Source organism: Ursus americanus, chromosome 33, assembly GCF_024610735.1.
Source record: "Ursus americanus isolate L20-20 chromosome 33, mUrsAme1.1.p, whole genome shotgun sequence".
Lineage (NCBI taxonomy): Eukaryota > Metazoa > Chordata > Mammalia > Carnivora > Ursidae > Ursus > Ursus americanus.
In genome coordinates, this window is record NC_142159.1 from 6227799 (window position 1) to 6252152 (window position 24354).

The 24354-nt window shown below is 50.1% G+C and overlaps 1 protein-coding gene and 1 long non-coding RNA gene across 8 annotated transcripts in view; one reads left to right on the plus strand and one right to left on the minus strand.

Moving 5' to 3' along the window:
• The first annotated feature begins 15494 nt into the window (after positions 1–15494).
• LOC148107212 (uncharacterized) lies at positions 15495–23596 on the plus strand. 3 transcript variants are annotated; one of them, XR_015722756.1, is made up of 4 exons: positions 16115–16499; positions 19547–19873; positions 20001–20133; positions 21747–23596. It is a non-coding gene; the product is annotated as an uncharacterized LOC148107212 (long non-coding RNA). The 3 variants fall into 3 exon arrangements; XR_015722755.1 differs by having other exon boundaries at positions 16111–16499; positions 19547–20133; XR_015722754.1 differs by having other exon boundaries at positions 15495–16499; positions 19547–23596.
• AZIN2 (antizyme inhibitor 2) overlaps positions 19668–24354 on the minus strand; it is a 43104-nt gene continuing 38417 nt past the window's right edge. For 3 of the 5 annotated variants that reach the window (XM_087858506.1, XM_087858502.1, XM_087858504.1), the window contains 2 exons: positions 22052–22186; positions 19668–19806 (listed from right to left, as the gene is read on the minus strand). In XM_087858506.1, the coding sequence (XP_087714632.1) occupies positions 19704–19806; positions 22052–22186 (238 nt within the window). In that variant the 3' untranslated portion in view covers positions 19668–19703. Of the gene's footprint in view, positions 19888–21696; positions 22187–24354 lie in introns of those variants that run through there. The other 2 variants (XM_087858503.1, XM_045782058.2) reach the window with 2 other exon arrangements.

The window sequence follows — 24354 nt, forward strand, 5'->3', positions numbered from 1 at the left end:
TCTCATGATTTATTGGTAAGCTGCAAAGTGCAGTGCACTTAGGGAAGTCCTGCCTCTCACTCCAGCTGCCTCCCAGAGTCAGTGCCCTAAGGAATCTGACCCTAAGGGGTCTATCTTTCTCCTTAGGCCTTGTGTGGAGTGTGGGACTGCCTCGGCCAGTAATGTCCCCAGGTCTGCTGTATAGAAGGAGGTCCATCCTACCTCTGCCTGATGGGGAAGGAGTCAAGCTAGGAGTCAGGCAGGGCCCTGAATATGGACAGATGAGCTGTGCACACTGTAAGTGGCAAGGCCCTGGGGCCCCACAGCTGCACAGTGCATCGACCTGGGAAACAGGAGTCCTGAGCCTCGTCTTAGTTCTGTGTTGACTCTTTCTGTACCTGAAGCGCCTCTCCCCAGTCTCCTTACCTTCAAATGAGGGAGATCACACTGGCTGCTCCCTGATCTTCACTTATGGCTGGAGCTAAGGAGAGCAGAGAGGGAGCCACCACACTCATTGTACTGTTTGGAGTTCTAGAAAGAGGGGCATGAACAAAGATTGGGAAATTAGCAGGAGTAGAAGGAAAGGTCTCTGATTGGTTGATGGAGTGGACCCAGTTTGAGGGGAGGTGATTTTGAGACTAAGTATCCCCAATCCCCCTACCCCACCCAAGGCTCTCAAATCTCTGTGGCTCCCCCAAAGCCATGCCCCTCCATCTTTGCTCAGTGGATCTGTTTTCTGGGGGGAAAAACACCCCCTCCACAATCCTTCCTACCCTTCCCCTGCTCAGCGTCGGCACAAGGTCAAAGAAGTGCTGGCCACATCCCAGGCTTCACTTTCCATTTCCCAGTGTCTGGGAGTAACTTTAGGGGCCAAATTTGCACACCCAACTCAGGACTCCAGGAAATCAGAACATCTCCAAAGGTATGAAGTGTCCAAAAAATTCCTGAATGAAATAATCTGGAGTTGTCCGGCTGATACCAGGAATCCCCCATTTAACACAGGCAAGCAAAGAGGGGAGGCAAAGGCATCCCAGTCTTGGGGAGGAAGAAGGGATCAGCAAAGGTCTTACCCAGAGCAGGAGAGAACTGTGTCCATATTTGGATCCCAGTTTGCGGTCAGCAAAGTGCTGGTACTTATCTAACATCAAGACAAGCCCGTGAGGTTGGTATCATTTTCTCAGTGTTTGAGTGGAGAAACATCACCTCCCAGGGGACCCACAGCCAGTAATCAACAGAATTGGAAATCAGGCCCAGGCCCAACCAAAGCTAAAGCCAAACTCTTCACTGGACCTCCCTGGGAATGCTTCTCAACTTTGAGGAGCACTTCAGGGACAGGCAGCAGACACCAGACTGGATCCCCCTGGGATTCAAAGTGGGACCTTAACCCTGGCTCCACACCATTGTGCATTTGTGCAATTGTGAGTCAAGTCTCAACTTCAAGCCAAGACTCGTGTCTCTCAGGGTCAGGGGTAGACTCAAGAAGGTACTATGTGTCCCTAAACAAGTACCTCTCTCTCCCTGGACCTCAGCGTCCCCATCTCTTTTGGGAAGGGGCCAGGGATCCAATTAATTGATTGCCAAGGTTCTGGTTCTGATTGTCCAGGATTCTGTAAGTCTAATGCAGGGTTTGTCCTGCTCAGAACCTAACAAGGCCATTAGCTCTGGGTCTTTCTCTCTGGGGTAGCAGCAGGAATAGAAAACAACAGAGATAAGGTCTCTTGGCAGCACAGAGCTCAGCTAGAGAGGTCTTCCCAGGAGGCTGACTGCTCACACCTGGGCAGTATTCCTGGCTTCCTCTCATCCTGCCTGGGTCCTGACTCTGTTCACTGTCCCCAAACACCCCACCAGGAGGTCAGTTACAAAGGGTCATGCCACAGGCTTAAACGAAGGGGGCTTGAAGTGGAGTGGGGATGGGGGAGCGGTGGGTGCTGGCCAAGGTGCTGAATCATAATTGCCCACCAGGGCGTGGTTATTTCTCCTTACTCTGGGACACCTATGATTCTACTGTCTCTCCGGGAAACCTGAACCACCCCCCAAAGGCAGGGTGATGAGAAGCAAAACAGAAACAGAGACAGAAAGAAAGAGAGATGCAGTCAGGAGGCACAGCCTCCAAAAAATTTGGAGAAGGGGGACTTTTATTTTGAAATGTGTTCATTTTCCTTTTTTTTTTTTCCTTTTATCTGGATGAAATAACAGTGTGTGCGTGTGTGTGTGTGTGTGTGTGTGTGTGTGTTTACCCTGTGTACCAAATAGAACAATCTTCTATTTTCTTTCAAAAAATTGATAGTTCTGTTTTATTCCTGACTATTTAAAAATGCCTGCCACTCAGCTTAGGAATTAGATGAAGTATGGGAAGGATTGACAATTTGGACCAGAGGCCCAGGGGCTTCCTACTCTGATGTCATGACAAGGGGGGCCTTTCAAGAGGCTGAAGCCAGGGGCACAATGCCCAGGTCCCAGTGAGAAATGCCCAGAAATTGTAGGCCTGGGTGTGATAAAGTCTGAATGCTGGTGGGGCCTGGGAGATCCCGAGGCTCAGAGAAGCTTGATTCCTAGTTCAAGGGCACACAGCACATGGCAGAGCCAAGACCTGAACCCAGGTGTCCTGATTCCCAGTCAGTACACAGAGGAGGGAGAATGGCCAGCTAAGATTGCCCTGCCCAGGCAAGGAAAAGGAGCAGAGAGGCCGGCTGGAAGGGGGCAGGAGCAGGGCTGAGGAGGGAGGCACTCAAGGAGAAGGATCCCATGTCTAAGATGGTCAGTGGGGGTGAAGGGGTACCCTCAGAGTTGGCTGCCATGCCCTTAGAGAGGAGGAGAGAACAAAGGGGTCACAAGGTTGAAAAGTCCTCTCTGGGAGGGAGACAGCCCAGCTGAGCATGCCAGTCAGCGTCACAGGACGGCTGCTGAGAGACCACTGACTTCAGTCATGTCATTTTACGGAGAAGGTCACTGTGGCCCAAATGAGAATACACCAGCCTGTGGGCCATAGCCGGGCCCAACCCAGGTCTCCTGCTTCCCAGTCATTGGCTCTTTTCATGCAACCTTTAATCTCCCCCAGTGGATTCTGGTGCCTTCTCCCACCTCTTGGGAACCTGGAGCCTGAGGAGGAAAAAAAGGGGAGCAGCTAGGGCCCCCACAGACCCAGACACCAAGAGCCAAGTGCCTTTCTCTGTCTTCTTCCCCAAGAAGGGACAGTTGGCCTCAACCCTAATGTCCCTCCTCCAGGGTGAAGCCAGTTGGTGCCTGCCCACACCTGGGACCTCCCTTACTGGCAACAGAGTCCAGAGCCAGCATCAGCCATAGCAGAGACAAAGCCAGCCAGGCAGCTGCTGGAGCCACAGGGAGTTCCAGGTAAGTGAGGGCATCAGGGGCAATGGCCCAAGTGGGTACCCTGATTCCATGGCACTAGAATCAGCCCTGGGACTTCAGTGTTTTGGAGGTTTTGGAATCTTTTTTCCAAGAGAAGGGGCTTTTGCCCCTCAGTCCCTGTAGTCTGAGCCCCTGGACCTGCTTCCATTGCCTACTACAAACCTCAGGCAGAAGCCCCTCCCTAACCAAACTGCCAGATCTATGAACCAGGAATGAAGTCCCGGGACCCAGCAGTCTGCTCTTGCCACTGGGAGAATGGAGATGCAGATAAGGACCCCAGGAGATCCCAGAAAAAGCAGGGCTGGCTTGACATATGACATGTGTGTATATCACAGGTGTGGGACTGAAGGCCGAGACCTGGAAGAACCTTGCTAAATCTGGATTGGGTCCTGACTCCATCCCTGACCCTCCAGTGACCCTCCAGTGACCCTCCAGCTCCCTTCATCTCTACCTTCAGGGTGTCCATTCCTCATTGGTTCCACAAGAGGGATGGGTGGCCCTGAGCAATGGGGCAACTCCTGGTTCTAAGGTTCTAGCTGGGGGTAGCCTTGTGGAGTTTGCCTAACATTGCCCACCCCCTTCACCCTCCCTCTTCCTCTGTCACACTCCTGAAATGTCCTCCTCTGTCCCTTTCCTTCCTCCATCAAAACACACCCTCCTGTGTTCCTCAGGGTAACTGGTTTATGACCTGAGATGCAGTCCCCCTCTCAACCTATGCACATTCATCATAGGAGCCATTCCCGAAAGAGTGACTAGTGGTGGGATTTCAGGCACCACACCAAGCAGGTAGGTGAAGTTTATAGGGGGGATAGGAAGAAGGAGGGATCTTCTTATGACCATTCGGGTCATAAGCTGTTACCGTGTGGGCACAGATCCAGCTAAACATGGCAGTGGCTCCCATGTACCTGGCCAATGCAATTATCGCTCTGGCCCAGCCCTCACCCTCACTCCCCCTCACCAACACCCCGACACAGGCTGCTGGTGACACGACATGGCTTTCCTGTTTCCAGGGGCTACCTGTAGAGGAGGAAAAGACTGCATGTAATGGTAGAAGGAGAGCACTCAGAATATTAGGATTCTAAATGCAACATGTTAAGCATATTTTGGTCCTTAGCACCTCTGCTTTTGTTAATACTTGTCCCCCTGCCTAGAATGCCCTTGCCCTCCTTTTTCTTCCTGTTGATATCCTGTTTGTCCATCCTTCATATCCCACTGAAGGTGCAACTGTCCCAGTCTTTCAGACCCAGGAGATCTCAGTGCTCTGGGCCCCTGCAAATGGTCTCCCACTGGTCTCCCACTACCACGAACATCTTGGGGCAGGGATCATGTTTCCCAGTTCTGCCCACTGGGTTCAGAGAGGGCCTCAAGAAATGTTTGCTGGCTGCAACTGGCTGGTGTCAAGCTGGAATCCTGAGGCCACCTGGCTCTAAGTTGAGGGGCAATCTTAGAGACCAGAGAAAGCTCCTCCCTAAAGATGCTCGGATGGAAACTGAGCCCCCAAGGGGAGCCCACTGACCACCCCACCACCCTCAGCCAGATTCTGCACAGGGAGAACCAGAGAGAGCCAGCGAACACTAGGAATGCTGTTTGATCATTTGCCTTTTTAAAAAATTAGAAAATAACTTCTGCTCATTGTTTAAAAATTCAAATAAATGCAGAAATCTCCCTCCTCTGGCTCCCAGAAGTCAACAGCTGTTAACAGTTTGGGTCAGGTCCTTCCAGGCATTTTTGCTTATGCATAAACAAAAATAGAATTTTTTAATGAAAATATGATCATTCTTTATGTTTCTATGTGTTCTGCGGAGTAAATTCCTACAAATGGAATTGTCGGTGAAAGGCTTGCTTGCTTAACATGTGTTGCTTTCCTGAGTAAATTTTTTTTCTTATAACGTGCTTATTATAGAAAATTGAGAAAATACAGTCAAGACACACAAAGTAAAAATCATCCATCAGCCACTGTTCAGAGATAACCACTGACGGTGCTTTGGCGATAACATGTACAGTCTTTTTTCCCACGTGAGTGTGTTTATTTACAAAAGTCAGAACACAATCTCTTATTACTCCATAGCCTATTTTTTCCCACTCACAACAGATTATGTTCATTTTTCCATGTTGTCAAATAGTCTTCTACCACATTAGTTTAACAGCATAAGGGATGTTTGATCTCAGAGCCCCTGGAAGCCTGCTTTTCCTGACCCCCATTCTGAGTAGGAAGCCTGCTGCCACAGTTGCTCCAGGATGTAACCTGGGTCTGCCCCTCGCTTTCAGAAAGGGAAGGCCCTCGGAAGGCTTTGAGCACCTGCCATCTCCACCCCTCCTGAACTGAGGCCCCGACACCCCACTGATGGGCACAGAGCCCACCTACAACTTCTCCACAGCTGCTCACCGGTGTGGTAAGTAGAACCTCGCCCCTTTCCTCTGCCGCTTTCTTGAACACTGGGCTCCTCTGATCATGGGGCGTGGAGGGCTTGTATGGTCCTGATTTTGAGGCAGAAGAGGGCCTCTGGACTCAAGTGGTGGGAGGGAGTTGGAGAAAAGTGCCACTTACCCTTGTACTTCAGCCAGCTCTTCAGCCAGCTTTCCCTCAGACTTACAGGACTGGGGAAGGAACAGCCCATGCCAGGGGTGGTGGGGAGGGAGCTGAGCCCCTTGAACATTTTCCGGTTCCCAGAACAAATAACCAGCTTCTTGCCCAGGCCCGTGCTCTGCCCCAGGAATTTTCTAGACAAATACTAAGGACTTGAGTGTGATCTTGGGCAAGACTCTTCTCCCCTCCAAGGGGGTCTCCGTGTCCTCACCCACATACCATGTGGTTCCTCAGGCACCTTCCCAACTCTGGAATTCTATAACTAAATTTGAAGTCATGTTTCCAAATGCTCTCTTTTCTCTCCAAGTCCCTGCACACCTTATGATGCATTGAACGTAATTGTGCACCAGGCCTTGTTTGAGGCAGCATTAACATAATAATTATTATCAGTTCTCATCTCAGTTACTCCTTAGTACAAGCCAGAGAGAAGGTACTACTTTATCCCCATTTTATAGATAAGAACACTAAGTCCAGAGAGTTAAGATGATTTTCCAATTAAGCAGTTGAGTTCAGATTTGATCTCAGGGCTGTGTGACTTCCAAACCCATGCTCCTTATTATTTTGCCATTCCCATTACACCCTGTGATGTGTGTGGGGATCACCTTTCCTTATTAGAGTTGGGGAAACTAAGGCCAGAGAAGGGAGGTGAATTCCTCAAAGTCCCACAGCAAGTTCATGGCGGAGCTGGGTGAATCTGGGCTTTGTGCCTCCCAGCTTACCCTTACCTCCTGCCCAGCACTCGCTAATTTTTGAAGAGGGAAGCTGATGAACCAGACACAGCCCTTGAGCTGGAGTCAAATGCCCAGAACTGAATGGGAGAGGGGTGGTCAGGTGGGGAAGGTCATGTTTGTTCAGCCCAGCCTGGGTCCACCCTCCCCGAGCTCGGTCCAGGGAAGTGTTGACTTTGGGCAAGTTTTAAAGGGAAAAAAGGTGACATTACCTGTGGAGTGGGGGAGGGCTGGGCCAGAGGACGCCCCCAATCCTTCTCCATTCTCCTCCAAAACAGACCCTCTGTGCTCTCCTCTCTCTTTCAATTACTCACCCAACAAACCAGTAGAAAGTGCCTACTATGTGCTACCACCAAGATAAGCAATGACAGATGCATCCCAGGTCTCTATCCAAGAGTTGACGGTGACCAGGCAGTCGCAGCTCTTATACAGAGGCAAGGCTAGAGAGGAAGCTGCAGGAGGAGGTGCTGCTGAAGCTGAGGCCTGCAGGATGCGTCAGAACTGGGAAGAGTGTTTCAGGAAGAGGGAACAGCATGTGCAAGGGTTAGGGGGCCAGAAATGGGGTTATGTGCCTGAGGGTTGAATGTGACACAGAGAGCAGAGCAATGCAGCTGGAGAGGAAAGCAGGGCTGGGTCACGCCATGCTGTGAGATGGCTGAGGGCACTGTGGAGCCATGACAAGGTTTTAAGCGGGGCAGGGGTGAGGTCATATTTGCATGGGGTAGAGCAAAACTGGAGGCAGAGAGAAGGCTGGCGAGGCTGCAGCACGGGCTGGAGAGAAAGATGGAAGAAGGGAGAATCCTCCTGGGAGCACAGGAGCTGTTTAGGAGCCGTAGTGCTCAGCCTCATCCCCTTCCTTCAAGAGCCCCAGAGAGGACAGGTACAGCAAGCTGGCATTTCCCACATTCTTCCTCACACCAGCAGAACCCTTAGAATGGGATTCCTGCTGTCTCCCACACCAAGGCATCCCTGGGTAAGCATGTCTGGTAGCAGGGAGCTCACTAGCTCTGCCCCAGCTCACCCCACTACTGCATCATAGTGATGAGGAGGCCTTTTCTTATGTGGGTTCCCTTGTTTCCCCACTGGTCCTAGATCTGTCCTCTGGGTCCCCCAGACAAGACTGGCCTCCTTTTCATACGATGGCCCTTTAAAGATCCCCCTGTTACTGCTTTTCCAAGGACACTTTCCTATTCTTCAGCTGAATAGACTGAGGCAGGAGTCCTGGACCTCTACTACCTAAGCACCTTAGCTGACATGAGAAAAGGGGAGTCTGCCTGGGTTTGACTCTTAGGCTTGCCACTACCCCGCTGGGTGATCTTAGGCAAGACCCTTCACTGCCCTAGCCTCTGTTTTCCTGTCTGAGAAATCGGAATAATATCTACCCTTACTATGAGGACCCAATGAGTCAAACTAATATTAATACCTAATGAGAGCTGGAATTTATTGAGGGACTATCGTGTGCCAGGTGTTTTCTTTCTGGGCTGGACCACATGCCTGGCTCATTCTGGTTGGGAATCACATGGATAGCATGAAGACCTGGCAGCATGCAGACCTGGGTTCAAATCCTCTCTCTGTCCCTTACTAACTTTTTAACCTCAGACAAGCCAGCCTCTGCATCTCAGCTTCTCCATCTGGTAGAGAAGAATGTCACAGGCAGCTTGCCGGGTTGGATAAGACAAGGCATATAAAGCACCTGGTGTTATTAACATCACTTCTCTGACTTAGAGCCCACAAACATGCACCAAGTACCATGTACTTCTAAGTGCCAACCACTGGGAAGAAAGAACTATTGGCTACTTGCCCAAGGTCATTCAATCTCTGCTTCCGAGTCTGTTCTTGCCCTGTCCCATGCCTCCTCCAGACCTGGGATCCCAACCTTGTGTGGGCACAGCTACTGAGGGCAGGGGCACAACCCGCCCCTGGGGTGCAGTCTGCTACCCCTGCCTTGACGCTTCAGTCTCTTTGGCCAGATGTGGGTGGCTTGCAGGCTGAGGTTATCCTCATTCCGGCCCTGTTGTCCTCGTCCACTCTGCTGATCGTCAGCTGCATGCTATGGAGGACATGCTGCCGGCGGTCTCGGGTCACCCCCCCCAGCCCGCCATCCCCATCAGGAGCCCAGGTAAGCCACTCAAGGACTGAAAGACTGGAAGTTTCCATTTCTGTTTTATCCTCGGTCTCTTTGTGCACAACACTGGGGGAAAGACCTATCACGTCTGTGTTGCCCAAAGGTGTGACATGTAACCCTTAAATCAAGAGAAGAAACCCCTCTACTCTCTTGAGGCAATAAGCAATAATGTGCTGAGGCAGATAAAGCCTCACACAGGTCGCAACCATGTTGTGTGGCCTCATAGCCTCCTGTACCCTTGTGCAGTTTCTGTTGGACATTTACTCACAAACCCTTGGCTCAAGGAAGTCCATTCTGCAGCCCCTGTAACTGTGGCTCTGGGTGACTGTGAGACCAAGTCTGCCCTTGGCCACACACTGCCCCCTTAGCTCCCTGAAAACCCCCTTTCCCTGACCCGAGGGACCTCCACAGGGAACCTCACCAAGGAACAGGAAGTCCTGCTCCAGGGACTAGATGAGAGCATGTGGTTTCACCCCTGTTGGGGTGCGGCTAATCACATTATCCAAGGCTTACTGTCCTTAGAATGTTCCACCTGTCATATCTTCTTTTTTCAAGATTTTATTTATTTGACAGAGAGAGAGAGCACAAGCAGGGGGAGTGGGAGAAGGAGAAGCAGGCTCCCCACTGATCAGGGAGCCCAACAAAGGGCTCGATCCCAGGACTCTGGGATCATGACCTGAGCCGAAGGAGACACGTAACCAATGGAGCCACCCAGGCACCCCACCACTTGTCGTATCTTAAAACACTCACACCACCTGTGCCTTCCTGGGGCCATGGAATTTCACTTATTACATGGTTCTTCTGGAGAACGTGGCCCCAAGCCCCTGATAGGCAAGGCTTGGATGGCATGGAAATTGCCGTGCCCTGATCCCCTGCCCAGCCTGGAGCCTCCCCTCTACTTTATCCACTGCCTGATTTCTGGGATTCAGAGGGACAACAAAGGGAGGAAGCGGGTATCACACAGTTAATACAAAAGCCCAGAATTCTCACTAGTTCCCTAAGATCTCAGATGTCTGTTCTGACTGTCTACCAGCCACAGGTTCATGGCTTTTTCCACCTATCTAATGATAACCAAGTATGTTGGGTGCTGGGATCATAAGGACAAATGAGGTCCAGACTAGTAATCCTAGTAATCACAGATTACTTGGAACAGAACAATGACAATGAGAAGTGCTTGGATGGGGTACAGGAGTTTGTGAAAGCATAGAGAAGAGACCATTAAACAGCCAGAATTAAGGAGATTTCCAACTGGCATCTAAACCAAGAACTGAAGAATGACTAACAACTTGTTGGAAGGAAGGTGGAAAAGGTAGCGGGTCCAGAAGGTGTAGTGTAGGGTTTGGCAAAATATGGCCCACTTCCTGGTCTTATAAATAAAGTTTCATGGTAACATAGTCGTATCCAATTCACTTATGTATTTGTCTCTGACTGCTGTTGCCACACACGGCAGAGTGAAATAGTTATGACAGAGATACCATGGCTTGTAACGATAAAATAATGACTATCTGGCCCTTAGCGGAAAAAGTCTGGTGACTCCCAGAGGTTACAGAACTCATTCTGCCCTTTAGGAACATAATGGCTGGAGGGTAGAGGAAGGACATGTGTAGAAGGCAGCTCACAATGAGTCCTTAATGGATTGACCCAGGAATAGACACATCTGATTTAAACTGATCTAATCAGGGGCACCTGGGTGGCTCAGTCTATTAAGCTTCTGACTCTTGATTTCAGCTGGGGTCATGATCTCGGGGTTCTGAGATCAGCCTCACATCAGGCTCCACGCTCAGTGCGGGAGCTGTTTGAGAGTCTCCCTCCCTCGCTCTCTGCCCCTCCCCCCGACTTGTGCTTGTTCTCTCTCTCTTTCTCTCTCTCTCAAATGAATAAACAGATCTTTTAAATAAATAAATAAATAAACTGATCTAATCAGATTCTCTCTTTCTAGGAATTTGAAATGTGGAATGTAAGACCCAGAAATGGAGCTGAGTTACAATAACGGCTGTGAACCTCTGCTGATGAGGCCGCCAGACTGGTTTAATCAATTCCTTGGAGTCAGGAGCCCCTTGCAATCAATTCCCCAAACTTTGAATTTTCATTTCCTTTCAAAGTCCGTTTCTGTTATTTTTAATAACTTTAACTAAAATTCAGGGAGGGAAGAAAGGTGAAGCTGGAGGGGTATGTAGGTTTCATCAGCACAGTTCAATGTAAGTATGATATGAACCACATACGCAATTTCACATTTTCTAGTAGGCACACTGAAGAAGCTAAAAAAAAGAGCGAAATTAATTTTAATAACATATTTTCTTTCACCCAATATATACAAATATTTCAGTATGTAGCCAATATTTAAAAATTGTTAATGAGATATTTTACGTTCTCTTGGAATTACATCTTTGAAATCTGGGGTGTATCTTACATTTATAGCACATCTCAAATCAGACTAGCCACATGTGGAGCACTCCGTGGCCACATGAGGTCGGCGGCTAACATAATGGACAGCAGAGATTTAGATCCTCAGGGCCGTGGAGGGGCAGCTAAAAAGTCCTGGCTTTGTTCTGAAAGCAGAGGCGTCCCCCAAAGAGATCCAAGCCAGGAAGTAACATGATTTAAAAAGATTCATTTTAGGAAGCTCATTCTGACTTCCTCTTAAAGAATAGACTGGACAGGAATTAAGGCTACCGTTGGCCAGATCAGCTGGGAGGAGGTAAAGTCATCCAGAGGAGAGATGAGAGATGATGACAGGCTTTGGCAGCGGCAGCGGGAATACTGAGATACAACTGAATTCAAGAAATGCTTAGGAGGGGCGCCTGGGTGGCACAGTCGTTAAGCGTCTGCCTTCGGCTCAGGGCGTGATCCCGGCATTCTGGGATCGAGCCCCACATCAGGCTCCTCTGCTACGAGCCTGCTTCTTCCTCTCGCACTCCCCCTGCTTGTGTTCCCTCTCTCGCTGGCTGTCTCTCTCTGTCAAATAAATAAATAAAATCTTTTTTTAAAAAACTAAGAAATGCTTAGGAGACACAGCATGCCTCATCATCACTGTTGACCTGACACACGAACGCTATTTGTACCTGCACACCTCTGTGCATCTCCTCCCCACCACCCCAACCCAAATATCTTCTCCTTTTCTCTCTGGCAACAGAAGAAGCAAATCATCCCAATTTTTAAGGCTGTGGTGCATGGTAGTTACGCATGCAGAGTGGTTCACAGCAGGGGATCAATGAACAAACATCTCCTTCCTTCCTCAGGAAAGTCTTCTCCAGGGGTGCCTGAATGACTCAGTAGGTAGAACACCAGACTCTTGATCTCAGGTTCATGAGTTCAAGCCCCACATCTGGTGTAAAGCTCACTTAAAAAAAAAAAACTGAAAAAAGAAAGGAAAGAAGGAAGGAAGTGGGGGAGGGAAGGAGGAAGGAAGAAAGGAAGTCTTCTCTGAATACTCCTAACCCCCAATCCTGAAATATGAAAGCCAGGAATATTGGTGCCCTCCAAACTAGGTAGGCTAAAAGTCCTGTTCTGGGAAGTTGTTGGCAACTCAGAGGTGCAGTGATTTCAGCTGCATGAGTGACGGTGGAGAGTTGTATTGAACCAGGGTTATGGTTTTGCCAAGAGAATACAACAAACAGAAAAGAGACAAGATCGTTGAGGATGATCATGAGGGAATGATGCTAAAGTGTGATTGGAATCTTTAAGTGCTATTCATAAATATTCCAGTTCTCCAGCCCCACCCCTCTGCCTCAACCTTCTGGACTTTGGGTAAAAATGCACGTTCCTGTTCACTTGACATTACGCATGGCCACGTGACTAGTTTTGCCAACTAGTAACAGATCCTAGCTGGAGCATATAACCGAAAACAAAACCCTCAGAGTTCTGTTTTTCCTCCAGCAGAGTGACCAACATGACTTGAGATGTTTCTGTCAGCCTGGGTTTGTGACTACAATAAGCAGAGCCCCCATAAACCCACAAAGTTCAAGTTGTATGAGCAAGAAATAAAACCTTATTGTGTTAAAGCTTAAAATGTAAACCTTAAATGTAAGTCAAAAATTTTGGGATTGTCACTCCATTACCACTTAGCCTATCCTGACTGATGTAGCTGGAAGAGAGAACATTAACAGAGAGAGGAAGTGCAAATTGTAGGATTACTAGATTTCAGTTCCTGGCATTGAAGGATTGATGGAGTCAGAATAGGAGAGAATAACTGAAAAGATATGAGGTGTTGCTTAGAAAGTCAGATTCATGGCAAAGTCAATGGCATGACTATGAGTGAGTGGCTGAGGTGAAAAGAAGACAAGCTCTTTAAAGCAAGAAGCGGAGAGGACAGAATGTTGGAAGGACCATCTCTGTATATATTGAAATCGTCAAAGAATAAAACAGAAGCAGTGTTGGAGAGAGTGACAGCCAGAAGCTAAATATGGTACTGCTTCTCTTCTCACCAGCAAGACATGAATGCCATGAAGGCAGGGACTTTTATGCTCATTTCGTGTCCCCAGTGCCTGCAACAGTGCCTAGCCCAGAGAAGGCACTTACTAAATATTTGTTGAATGAGTGACGGGAGGAAGAGGAGAGTAGCACTAAATCTAACTCAGGGAAGAGAGCTCCCTCCAGGTCTCGCGTCCTTCCTCTATTCTACCGCAGCGTTTCTTCCCCAGACCACAGTAGTTGTTTTCTCTTCGTCCACCCTAAAGTCTGCTTGTGGACCTACCTTGTTGTCCAGAAATCTTAAGGAACTACTTTTCAAACTCATCCCCATGGCCGGCATGTTAACAACTCTAGCGAATACCATCCCCCACGTTGTTACCAAACACTGACACTGTTCTCTCCTCTTCCTTCTCCCTCATTCCCACATCCAACTCCATTGCCAAATGTCTTCGTTTTGTTTCCAGACACATCTCAAATTCGTCCCCTGCTCTTCTGCCCCACAGCCACTGTCCCGATTGCGATTCTCATCATCTCTTCCCTGGCCTACAACAACAGTCTCCTCCTAATCTCCCTGCTTTCTCTCTTTGCTTCTCATCTCTCTATAGTATCTAGTTAGCTATTGCTGCATGACAAATTATTTTAAAATTTCATTAAAACTTAAAACTACAAACATATTATCCCACAGTTTCTTTGGGTCAGAAACCTGGTAGTGGCTTAGCTGGGTACCTCTGGCTCAGGGTCTGTCACATGGATGCCATCAGGTGTTGGCCATGGCCAAAATCATTCCAAAGCCTGCCTGGGGGAGGATCAACCTCCAAGCTCACTCACATGACTATTGGAAGTCCTCAAGTCTGTGCTAGCTATTAGACAAAGGCATCAGTTCTTTGACACATAGGCCTCTCCACAGGGCAGCTCACACCTTGGCAAATGTCTTTCCTAAGAACAAGTGAAAGAAAGAGAAAAAGAAGGTAGCCAAAACAAAAGCCACAGTTTTTGTAATCTAATCTCAGAAATAATAATCATTTCTAACACGTTCTATTCATTAGAATGGAATCAATAAACACAGTCCATACTTAAGGGGAAGGAATCTCACCAGGGTGTGAATACTGAAGTTCAGGATCATTGGTGACATCTTAGAGACTGCCTACCACATCCTCTTCACTGCCTCCTAGGGAGCCATGTAAAGCACATAGCTGACCCTTTCTCTCCCCTGCTCAGAAACTTCTGTTGACTTCCTGATACCTCAAGGACACAACCTTCATAATATGCCCCAACCTCCATTTCATTCTCATCCTCCATCCAGTACTCCAGTTCCCAAGAAAGGACTCTAAATTTTCACATCATTATTCCTTTGTACACACCATTTCCCTGGTCTGGAATGCTCCCCTCAATCTCCCCTGGCTTTTCTACCTGGCCAACTCCTACCCATCCATCAAAGCCCACTGCTTCTGTCCCAACCCTAGCAGGCAGTTACATCTATCCCTAATCAGACCTCCCTTGGCACCCTGTGCTTTCCACTAACAGCACTTGCCACACGGAATCATAATTATCTCCACTCGTATCTCTCACCTGATCTTAAACTTAACATGTTCAGAAGTTCTTTTCCCTTTTTTAAAGATTTTATTTATTTGAGAGAGAGAGAGAACGAGCAGAGGGAGAGGGAGAAGCAGAATCCCAGCTGAGCAGGGAACCCTGCTGGGGGGCTCCATCCCAGGAACCCAAGATCAGGACCTGAGCCAAAGGCAGACGCTTAATCTATTGAACCACCCAGGTGCCCCAGAAGTTCATTTCTGCTGATTTTCATATTGATGGGATTTAGCAGATGGATCTTGGATCCTCACCCTCTTAACCGGAGAGGTACAGAACAAGTTATTGAACTTCACCATCTTAATTGATGTTATTAAAATGCCCAGGGAACAACCATTTGGTAACAGGGTCCTACTAAATAGATACATATGCTCTGTAAAGGCAATTATGGTTCCCCCAGGTTTCCACAGGAAGAGGGCTGGGTGAATAGGGTTGAGAGGTTCCTCCAGAGCGGGCAGAGATGCTCCCAGCCTGCCTTCACTGATTACTATCTGTTCTAGCCAAGCTACTTCCTATCGAAGCCTTAGTCTCCTAACTTGTAAATGGAAATAACTTAAGCAGTTGCTATGTTAGCAAGTCAGGTGCAGTTTTAAGTGCTTTAAAATGTTCGTTAATTTAATCCTTAGAACAATGGTATAAGTACAATTATTCCATTTCACAGACGCAGACTCTGTGGCACAAAACATGAATTTGCCCCGGGAAACAGGCAATTAACTGACAGAACCAGGATTCCAACACAGGCAGTGAGGGGTCGGAATCTGTAAAAATAACTTCACAGGCTTGTGCGGATTAAATGAAATAAAGCTAGTGAGTGGCAAGGGCAGGGCATGGCACACAGGAAGTAGTCTTTATTGTTTTAAAAACGTAAAAACACCTTGGCCTCCAAGTCTAGAATTCGTTCAAAGCCCCTGATATTCTGCGTGAACTAGGATAGAAAACGGACGGGTAGGGAGGACAACTGAGACGAGCCTACCAGATCCCTACCGCTCTCGGATCCCTTTCTTCAAGGATCCTCCCACTTTGTAAGTGAGCCGGAAGTAGCTAGTGGGTAACAAGCCCACTTCCGGTGTTACTTTGAGCCTTTCTCCGGTGTTACCAGGTCGCCGCCTTCCCACGCCTCTTTCGTCCCGGGCTGACCCCTTTCCTGTGGGAGTCCCGCCCATGGCGAAAGTTCGGTTTTCTATTGGTGGAGGCTGGTAGCTGCGTCGGTCTTTCAACCAATGGACTCCGCTCTCTTTTCCGTTTGGTAAAGTCAGCTCCTCCTCCGGGCCGGCAGAGAGCGCGAGAGCGCGAGAGCGCAGGGCTCGAAGCCTAGGAGCCTCTCTGGCACGGAAGTGATATGACGCCACCGGAAATCCGCGGCCGCCGCGGCTGGAAGCCGGGCGTTCGAGGTTCCGTGAGGTAGCGGCCGAGAGAATGGTTTCCGCCCCCGGCCGTGTCGTTTGTTCAGTGAGAAAACCGAGCTCTTGGGGGAAGAGCGTTGCACGTATTCACTCGGCGAGAAACTGTCCCGAGACCAGCGCGCTCGCACGCGACTCAGCAGAGGGACGGCCCCGGGGGCGGGGGTTTTCTCCGCCTGGGGAGCGCCCGCGGCCGGTCTTGCGGAAGTACCCCCGTTTCACAGATGGGGAAAACGAAACCCAGAGAGAGACAGGGCGAGGTTCCCAGCGTTAGCAAACACCATGCAGGACGCCCAGTCAAAGCTGAATTTCAGGTAAACCACAAGTAACGTCTCTCTCTAAGAATATCCCACATAGTGTCCGGGACGTAACGTTTACTAAAAAAAAAAAAATTGCCCGTCGTTTGTCTGAATCCAGATCTCTCCGGCAGGCCTAGGCCAAGATCACCCAGCTGAGTGGAGAAGCAGAAACAGCTACAGAGGCACCTGTGTGCCTTCCCTGCTAAGGCTCACCCGTGAGTCGACCTCACTGCTGAGGTGGCCTGCAGGGCCCCCAGCGCGTGCCAGTCAGTGGTCGGCCCTCCGCGGGATCCAGGCTGCTTTTTCGGGAGCTGAGCCGAAGGGGCCAGATGCCCACCTGCCTCCCCTCGCCCTCCAAGACTAGTTTATTCAAAAGACACTAAGCACCTACTCTACCAGGCACAAACCCAGGCTCCAGGTGACATTGGCATTTAGGAGAAGCTCCCTGTCTTTGTGAGATTAACAAATGTAGAGGAAAAGCACCTTGTGATCAACAGTTCTTAATGCGGGTGGATAGATACAGGATACTGTGAATGCTTAAGGAAGCATTACCTAGCCAAAAGGGAGAGACACCTAATCTGAGACCTGAGAGTCCTTCCTTTAACAGTTTTTACGGAATAGCTACGCATAGAGCAGAGTCTAGGCAGTGGGGACAGGTAGTGAACAAATCTCTGCCTTTATGTGGTTAATTCCAAATAAAATATATAGTATATCAGAGGGCGAGCTATGGGACAGGGTGAGGGGGTGGGCGTAGAGTAAGGGTACCAAGGGGTTACAGAATGCTGGGGTGGGAGTGTTCGTTTTAAAGAGTGGTGTTCAGGAAGGCTTCAATGAAAAGGTGACATTTGAGCAAAGACCTGAAGGGGTGAGGGAGAGAGATCGTGGAGCTGTTTGGGGCTCTAAGGATTTTCAGGGATAATCTTGATGTGTTCCTTACCTTAAATGACGCCTCCAAGGATCTAATTCCTATAAAATGCGACTCCACCTAACATAGATGGGAGGCCACTTTGTATGGTATTCGGAAAAGGCCTTCCCAAGAAGGTGACATTTAAGGTGACCATTTAAAATGAGAATGAGTCAGCCCAGGAGCAGCAGAGGGAATGGCAAGGACAGAGGCCTGGAGGCAGGAAAGAAGTCTGTAAATGTGAGGAACTGAAAAGAGGCCAGTAGGCTGGAGCATGGTGAGAGCAGAGGTCTCAGGCAATTTCGCTTTTATTGGCATCATAGTGGGAATCAACTGAAGGGCTTTCAGCAGAGGACTGACAAGATCAGGTTCAGGTTTCAGTAAGATCCCTCTGACTGCCAAGACGCTGTCTTGGATAATTTTGCTGGTTGAATTCACACAGGTTTAGCTGCTCATCCCAGAGGTGCCAGGAAGAGGATTTAAAATGGAGCAAAGTGTTGAGTGGGAACTCCCATCCTGTAACTTTCCCTGTGGTCTCTTTACTGCTGAATGAGCTGGCCTGGTGGGCTTCCAAAGGGAGGGATGACACCGAGAGAGCCACAGTCTCCCTTCAGAACAGGCATAGACAGATGACAACTTGTGTCCTTGGGACCTCCATAAGGCTCCCAGGCGGGCCCCACCTTAATCAGACTGGGGTGGGGTGAATGGAGTGCATGCTACCACTGGCCCACCAGCTCTTCGCCTTCTGCCCCTTTTGAATATACTTTCAATTATCTTCTCAAAGATCTGTCGTGCTTCTGTTCCAGAAGCATATGAGGCTCCCTACAGCCTACAGAATTAAGGTCAGACTCCTTACTCTCATTCAGGGTCCTTCATGACCCCACTGCACTGTGAGTTCCTTGAGGACTCGTCTCTGCATCACCAGCGTCTACTACAGGGCACGGCCACAGTAAATGGTCAAGGAATTACCTTTGACCATCATTTACTTAGCGCCTAATAATATGCCAGGCCCTGAGCTGAGGACATGATACTAATAACTCTATGAGGGAACTATATTCAGCAGCCCCGTTTTACAAGGGAGGAAAAGGATTCAGACAGGTCAGATGCTATGTTTATTCACTTGTCCATTTGATATACGCTTTTTGAGCACCTACTGAGTTCTGAGTAGTGAAGACCTAGCAGTGAAAAAACGAAAGTTCCTGCTGCCAAGCGCGCGTTCTGGAGGGGCTGACAGACGATGCCCAGAAGAATGTGTAGTGCGGTGTGTCGAGTGCTGATAGGTACCGTGGAGGAGAAGAAAACCAGTTAGGGAAAGAGAGACACGGGAAAGCACTGTTTTCTAAAGACTGACCAGAGAAGCCTTTGCCCGAAGAAAACATTTGAGTAGAACTTGAATGAAGTGAGTGAGCCCCACAGGTAACCTGGGAAAGTCATTTCAGAGAGAGAGGGGACAGCAAATGCAGGCCCAGCATGGGTGCGATGTATGGAGTGTTAGGCAAGGAGGGGCCAGCGTGTCTGGGAAGGAGTGAGTAAGGGAGGAGAGAGGGAGACAGAGAAGTAGGTGGATGAGGACTTTAAATGTTATTCTCAGTGGGAATCCTGGTGGGGACTGGATCCAGCGCTGAGCACAGTGGACGGTGGAGGGGCAGGAGGGGGCCAGTCCCTGGGTGAGAGGGGTGGCAGCTTGGTCTGGGGTGGCAGGAGCAGGTCTGTGAACCTCCCAGAGTGGGAGGGAGTGAGCGAGTGAGCCCACAGGAGAAGCCCCGGGAGGCACAGATGGGTTGTGGGGAGGTGTTGAGAACGAGGGTGTCCCTTAGGTGAGAGGTCCCAGGACAGGATGGGTGTGGCAGAGGCCAACAGGAAAGTGACCTCCGGGGCACCCAGCGGGAGGCATGCAGGCTCATTGCCAGTGGCTTGCTTGGGGAGGTGCTCAAAGGAGGCAAATGCATGTGCAGCCCGGGCTCCAGGAGACCCTGGTCAGATTCCCTTGTACAGGCCTGAGGGCCTTAACATCCTCCACACGTTTAATACTCTCTTCACAAAAAGATGGGAATGACAAACAAAAACAACTGAAATGACTGTTTATTATTCTCAAGCAAGTCACATCAACTTCTGTGTATATCTATCTCTGAAAAGTATAAATTTCACACTCTTGCAGCAAATGGAACATGAAACATTTGAAAGGCTCCAGTGAGAAATCAGTTCCAACTCCGTGCCAGCTGCTCTCATTTTAAAAGCCACAGAGGCATCCCCCCAGTGAACCTGCCTCGGACAAGGCAGTGAGTTATGCCTGGATCTCCCTGCAGCCAGCGGTCTTAGCAGCACATCTGCTGCCTTTGGAAGCAGATGGCCGGTTCCAGCAGAACTTGTGTTTGCCCTCCTTTCCTCTTCTCCAAACAAGCATGAGCGGGTCCAGATCTGCTCGAGCATCAAAACGGAAGACGTCTCAGAAATAGCCTCATGTACGAGGGCAGAGCCCAGCACGGTAAGATGCAGAACCTGGTGGGGGGTGGAGAACCAGCGGGCAGTGCAGTGACCCTGTCTGCTTGGTCCCCGCGTCTCTTGGGGTCCTGACCTTTCAGCCTGTTTATTGTCAAAGTATCACAAACTAGGCCCAGCCTGGAAGAGGCATCTCTGCTTTTGTGATAAGCTCCCAGTTCACTCAGAACACATTGCCTCGTGAGGTGACCTTGGAGCTACATGCAGGACCCAGGACTGGCTGAGACACTGAAACCGGCTGACCAGGTAGGATATTGTGACTTACAATAACAGACGTGTGTTTTGTTTTCATCCCCATTCCTGGCACAGAGATCCTAAAATTTCCTAAGTGATGAGAGTGACAAAGGTGTCTTTTGTTATATGCTACCCTCAAACTCTGGGGAGGGGAGGTGGCTGGAGATTGAGTTCAATCGCCGATGCCGATGATTTAATCAGTCCTGCCTAGGTAATGAAGCCTCCATAAAAGCCCCACAGGACAGGGTTTGGGGAGCTGCCAGGCTGGTGAACACATGGGAGTGCTGGGAGACGGATGCCTAGAGAGGGCACGGGAGCTCTGCACCCTTTCTCCAGAGCCTGCCCCGTGCAGCTCTTTCTCTGGCTAGTCCTGAGTTACATCCTTTCATAATAAACCAGTAATATAGTAAGTAAAGTGTTGCCCTGAGTTCCGTGAGCCACTCTAGCGAGTTAATTGAACCCAAGGAAGGGGGTTATTGGAACCTCCTTTCTATAGCCGACTGGTGCAAACACAGGTCACAGCCTGGACTTGGTGATCAGTGTCTGAAGTGGGGGGAGAGTGGGGCGGTCTTGTAGGACTGAGCCCTTAACCCATGGGATCTGAAGCTATCTCCGGGTAGATAGTGGCAGAATCAAGTTGAATTGTGGGACACACAGCTGGTGTTGGAGAATGGCTTGGCAGTGTGGAAAAAACCCCACGTACCAGGCTTACCCAGAGAGGAGCTCAAGTGAAGGTATAAAAACAGTCATAATGATATGTCCGGAACAGGTCAATAATCCACAGGGATGGGCAGTAGATTAGTGACTGCCAGCGGCTGGGGAGGGGAAAATGAGGCGTGAATGCTAATGGGCACAGGGTTTCTCTTTGAGGTAGTGAACATGTTCTGGGATTGGACAGTAGTGATGGTTGTGCAGACTCTGTGTATGTACTAAAAACCACTGAATTCTGTACTTGGAAAGGGTGGGTTTTAAGGCATGTGAATTTTATATTTCAATTTTTAGTAATTGCAGAAGAAAAATCTTTCAGGTCCCCTGTAGTAGCTGGGGGAGCTCTAAAGTCTGATCTCCTTTGCTAAGCAGCTCACACACCCCCAGGGGCATCGCCTGGGACCCTAGCAGTGACAAGGAACTTCCAGTTGAGGACGCATCAGTATCAGGCCCTTGGCACTGGACGTGGCAGTGCTGTGTGGCCAGTGGCTCGGGCAGTTATTGCCTGAATAAGCAAAACCAACCGCCCATATCTGCATTGCTCTTACTGCCTTGCAGACCTGCAAGGACAGTAAGGGTGCAGGGTCTCTCCAGAACGTCTCTAATGCCCATGTCTTTGCTCTTTATCTTTGGTAAGAATTTCCAAAGCTGTGTCAGGTACTTAGTCGCCCCCATGTTGGGCCAGGCCTTAGGCTGGGTGTTGGGTTCACACAGAGGCCCCTCACCAGTAGGAGATTCCCACAGTGCAGCTGGGTCAGGACTGAAGCAGAGGCCATGGGGTCATCAGTGCAGGGTGGGAGAGTCTCAGCCCTGGCCTAGTCCAGGCTGCTTTGTGAATTGAACTGCTAGATTCCACTGGAGTATTAAAAAAAAAAAAAAAAAAAACCTAAATATTTATTTGCTTCATATTTACAAAGGTGGGAAGGAGACCGAGGGAGACCCCAGGAACCCCCCACACCTGGCTGACCAGGCCCCTTGCGCTGCACAGGAGGCGGACACAGCTGGAAGGGACAGGATTTATGTTGCATACTTGAACTACAGCGAGTGTAAGACTGGTCCTATTTACAGGGCAGAAACACTACAGGTGGAGCGTGGGGGGCAGCAGAGCGAGCACCAGAGTCCTGGCCAGAGCGTGCCCCTGCTTGCTGCCTTCCCCACGTCTCCCAGAGGCATCTCTGCGGCCCCGCTGGAGTTCTCCGGGGGGGGAACGGGGTCCGCTCACATGATGCTCGCCGGGGTGAAGACAGGGCCGACGCACAAGGTGTCTGTGATCTCCCAGCCACAGGACAGAGGCTTGCACATGCCCTCGGTGTCCTCGTCCTGTTCGGCAGGCAGCAGCTGCCCTCGAAGCGCTTCCCTGTGAGCGAGAGAGGGGCCCTGGAGGCAGGCAGCATGGGGCCCACAGGCCAGGGGCTCCTGAAGGCCTCTGCACCAGAAGAGCCAGCCCCCTCTGTGTATAGGGTTCTCACCTGGCCCCAGAGCCCAGCCTAGGGCAGGAATGGGGGTGGGTCTGCTGACTTCTTGCCCCACCGCTCTCTTCTCTTCTGTAGCCCACCTCCATAAGAAGGGAAAAGCAACCCACATTTATTGAGTACTTACTACAGGCCACGCATTGTGTCAGGCACCTTGCTTTAGCATCTAATTGTGTCCTCCCCCAGACCATGTAAGGGCAGCATTATTATCCCCATTTTACCAATGACAAAATTGAGGTTGAGAGAGAAGTGACCTGCATAAGGTCACAGTCCTAGAAAGTGGTAGAACTAGGATTCAACACAACTCTCTCAGTCCAAAGCCCACATTCTTTATATCCCGGGCTTAGGACTTAAAAAAAAAATCCTCTCCTGCCCCCCTCAAAAATCCTACAAACCTACCTACCCAGGTTGATAAATGGCTCCACCGTCTGACCAACTACTCAACCACAAGCCTGGAATCTTGTTCCTGCTCCCAGTCCATCCCTGCTGAGCCCAGCTCCCGAACTTCCTCACGGGTACCCACCTGTCTCTATTCCCAGGGCCACCACTGTCTCTAGCCAGGGCTACACAGTCTCCCTGCTCTGCTCCTGCCTCCTGCAGACAATTCTGGCCCAGGTTCATTTTTCCAGGAGGCAAATCCTGCACTTGAGTCGCCAGCAGCTTCCGTCTGCTCTCAGGCCCTGCCCAGCCCAGTGTCCCACCTGCAGGAAGGCCTCCCTCCTTGTTGACATGTACACTTCAACAGCAAGTCAGTGGTCAGGCTGTTCTTTCCGGCAGGATGCTCCCCAGGCCAAGGGCTTTTTGTCTGTCTCCTTATCTCTCAAAATGGGTTGGCCCAGTTTCTTAAAAAGCACCAGTGACTGACTCCCTACTGCCTTCGAGATCAAGTCCAACCTGGGCTGCCAGAGTTCTTCTCTCTCTAATCTTCTGCACAGGCCACTCCAGCCAGATGCAACTATTTGCAGTTCTTTGAATGAACTGGACTCAAACCCCGACATCTCTCAGCCTGGACCACCCCCGTCAGCTTCCTGCGCCTGGCTGACTCCTCCTAGCCCTGACCCCCCCCCCTCCGCTGTCCCGTGCTCCCCAGTGACCTTTCTGCTCTCTGCGCCGTGTCTGTGTGTGCAGGTCACCATGCCATCTCGGGTGCTCTTACCCCTTAGGACCCGGCACAAAGCCAGGCTCTAAAGCAGGCCTTTTGGGCGGGACTCCTTTGATAGGGGGAATTTCTGGCACAGCCATTTTAATACATCAAAATGTCTTGTTTGTAGCAATGAATAAACTGACTCCCTGCACCTCCTCTGCCAGTGTTTGCTTATGATGCAGCCGGGATGGGACAAGGAGGCCTGTGTGGTTGGCTTTTTAAGTTTGGTTCAGGCCTTGTCGCAACACCCCTGATGTCACAATGGCTGAATCAACCCAATCCTGTGCTCCTGCAGGGAGTAGATACAACAAAGGTCTGTTGCCTGGTTGAATGAAATGTGACTTTGATACTGAGCCCCGTCAGGCCGGGGGTTGGTAGCACTGTTGGGGGGCAGGGTGCTCAAGCCTCCAGAACACAGGCTACACTCACTCCTGGGGCCTGGCATAGAGGTCCCGCCAGCCGCTCCTGCCTCTACAGGCACCGCCTAGCCCCCAGAGGGGCCTCTTCACCACTGACCAAACCTCTCTGTGATAGCACTGATTCTGTGCAGGCGAGAGGAGATAATCATACAATGCCTGACAGAAGGGTTTAACAAACGTGACTTCGGTCTGTCTCGTGCCCCTCTTGCCTCACTGGGTCCCAGCACTGGCCCGGTCAGGCAAGCGGGTGTTGTGTGCATTTTCTCAGAAGGCTCCGCCAGCAGGCAAGTCTTTCCCGGGCCGCAGAGCAGCCCCCCGACCAGTCTGCTCAATCGCCATCTGTCCTTGTCCTCCCTTACTGCCCCAGTAGCCAGAGTGGTCTTTCTCAAATCTAAACCAGACCATGTCACTCCCCTGCTTCAAATCAGTCCATGCTTCCCACTGCTCAAAGCCCTTCACTTGGCCTTCAAAGCCCTTCTCAGATCCAGCC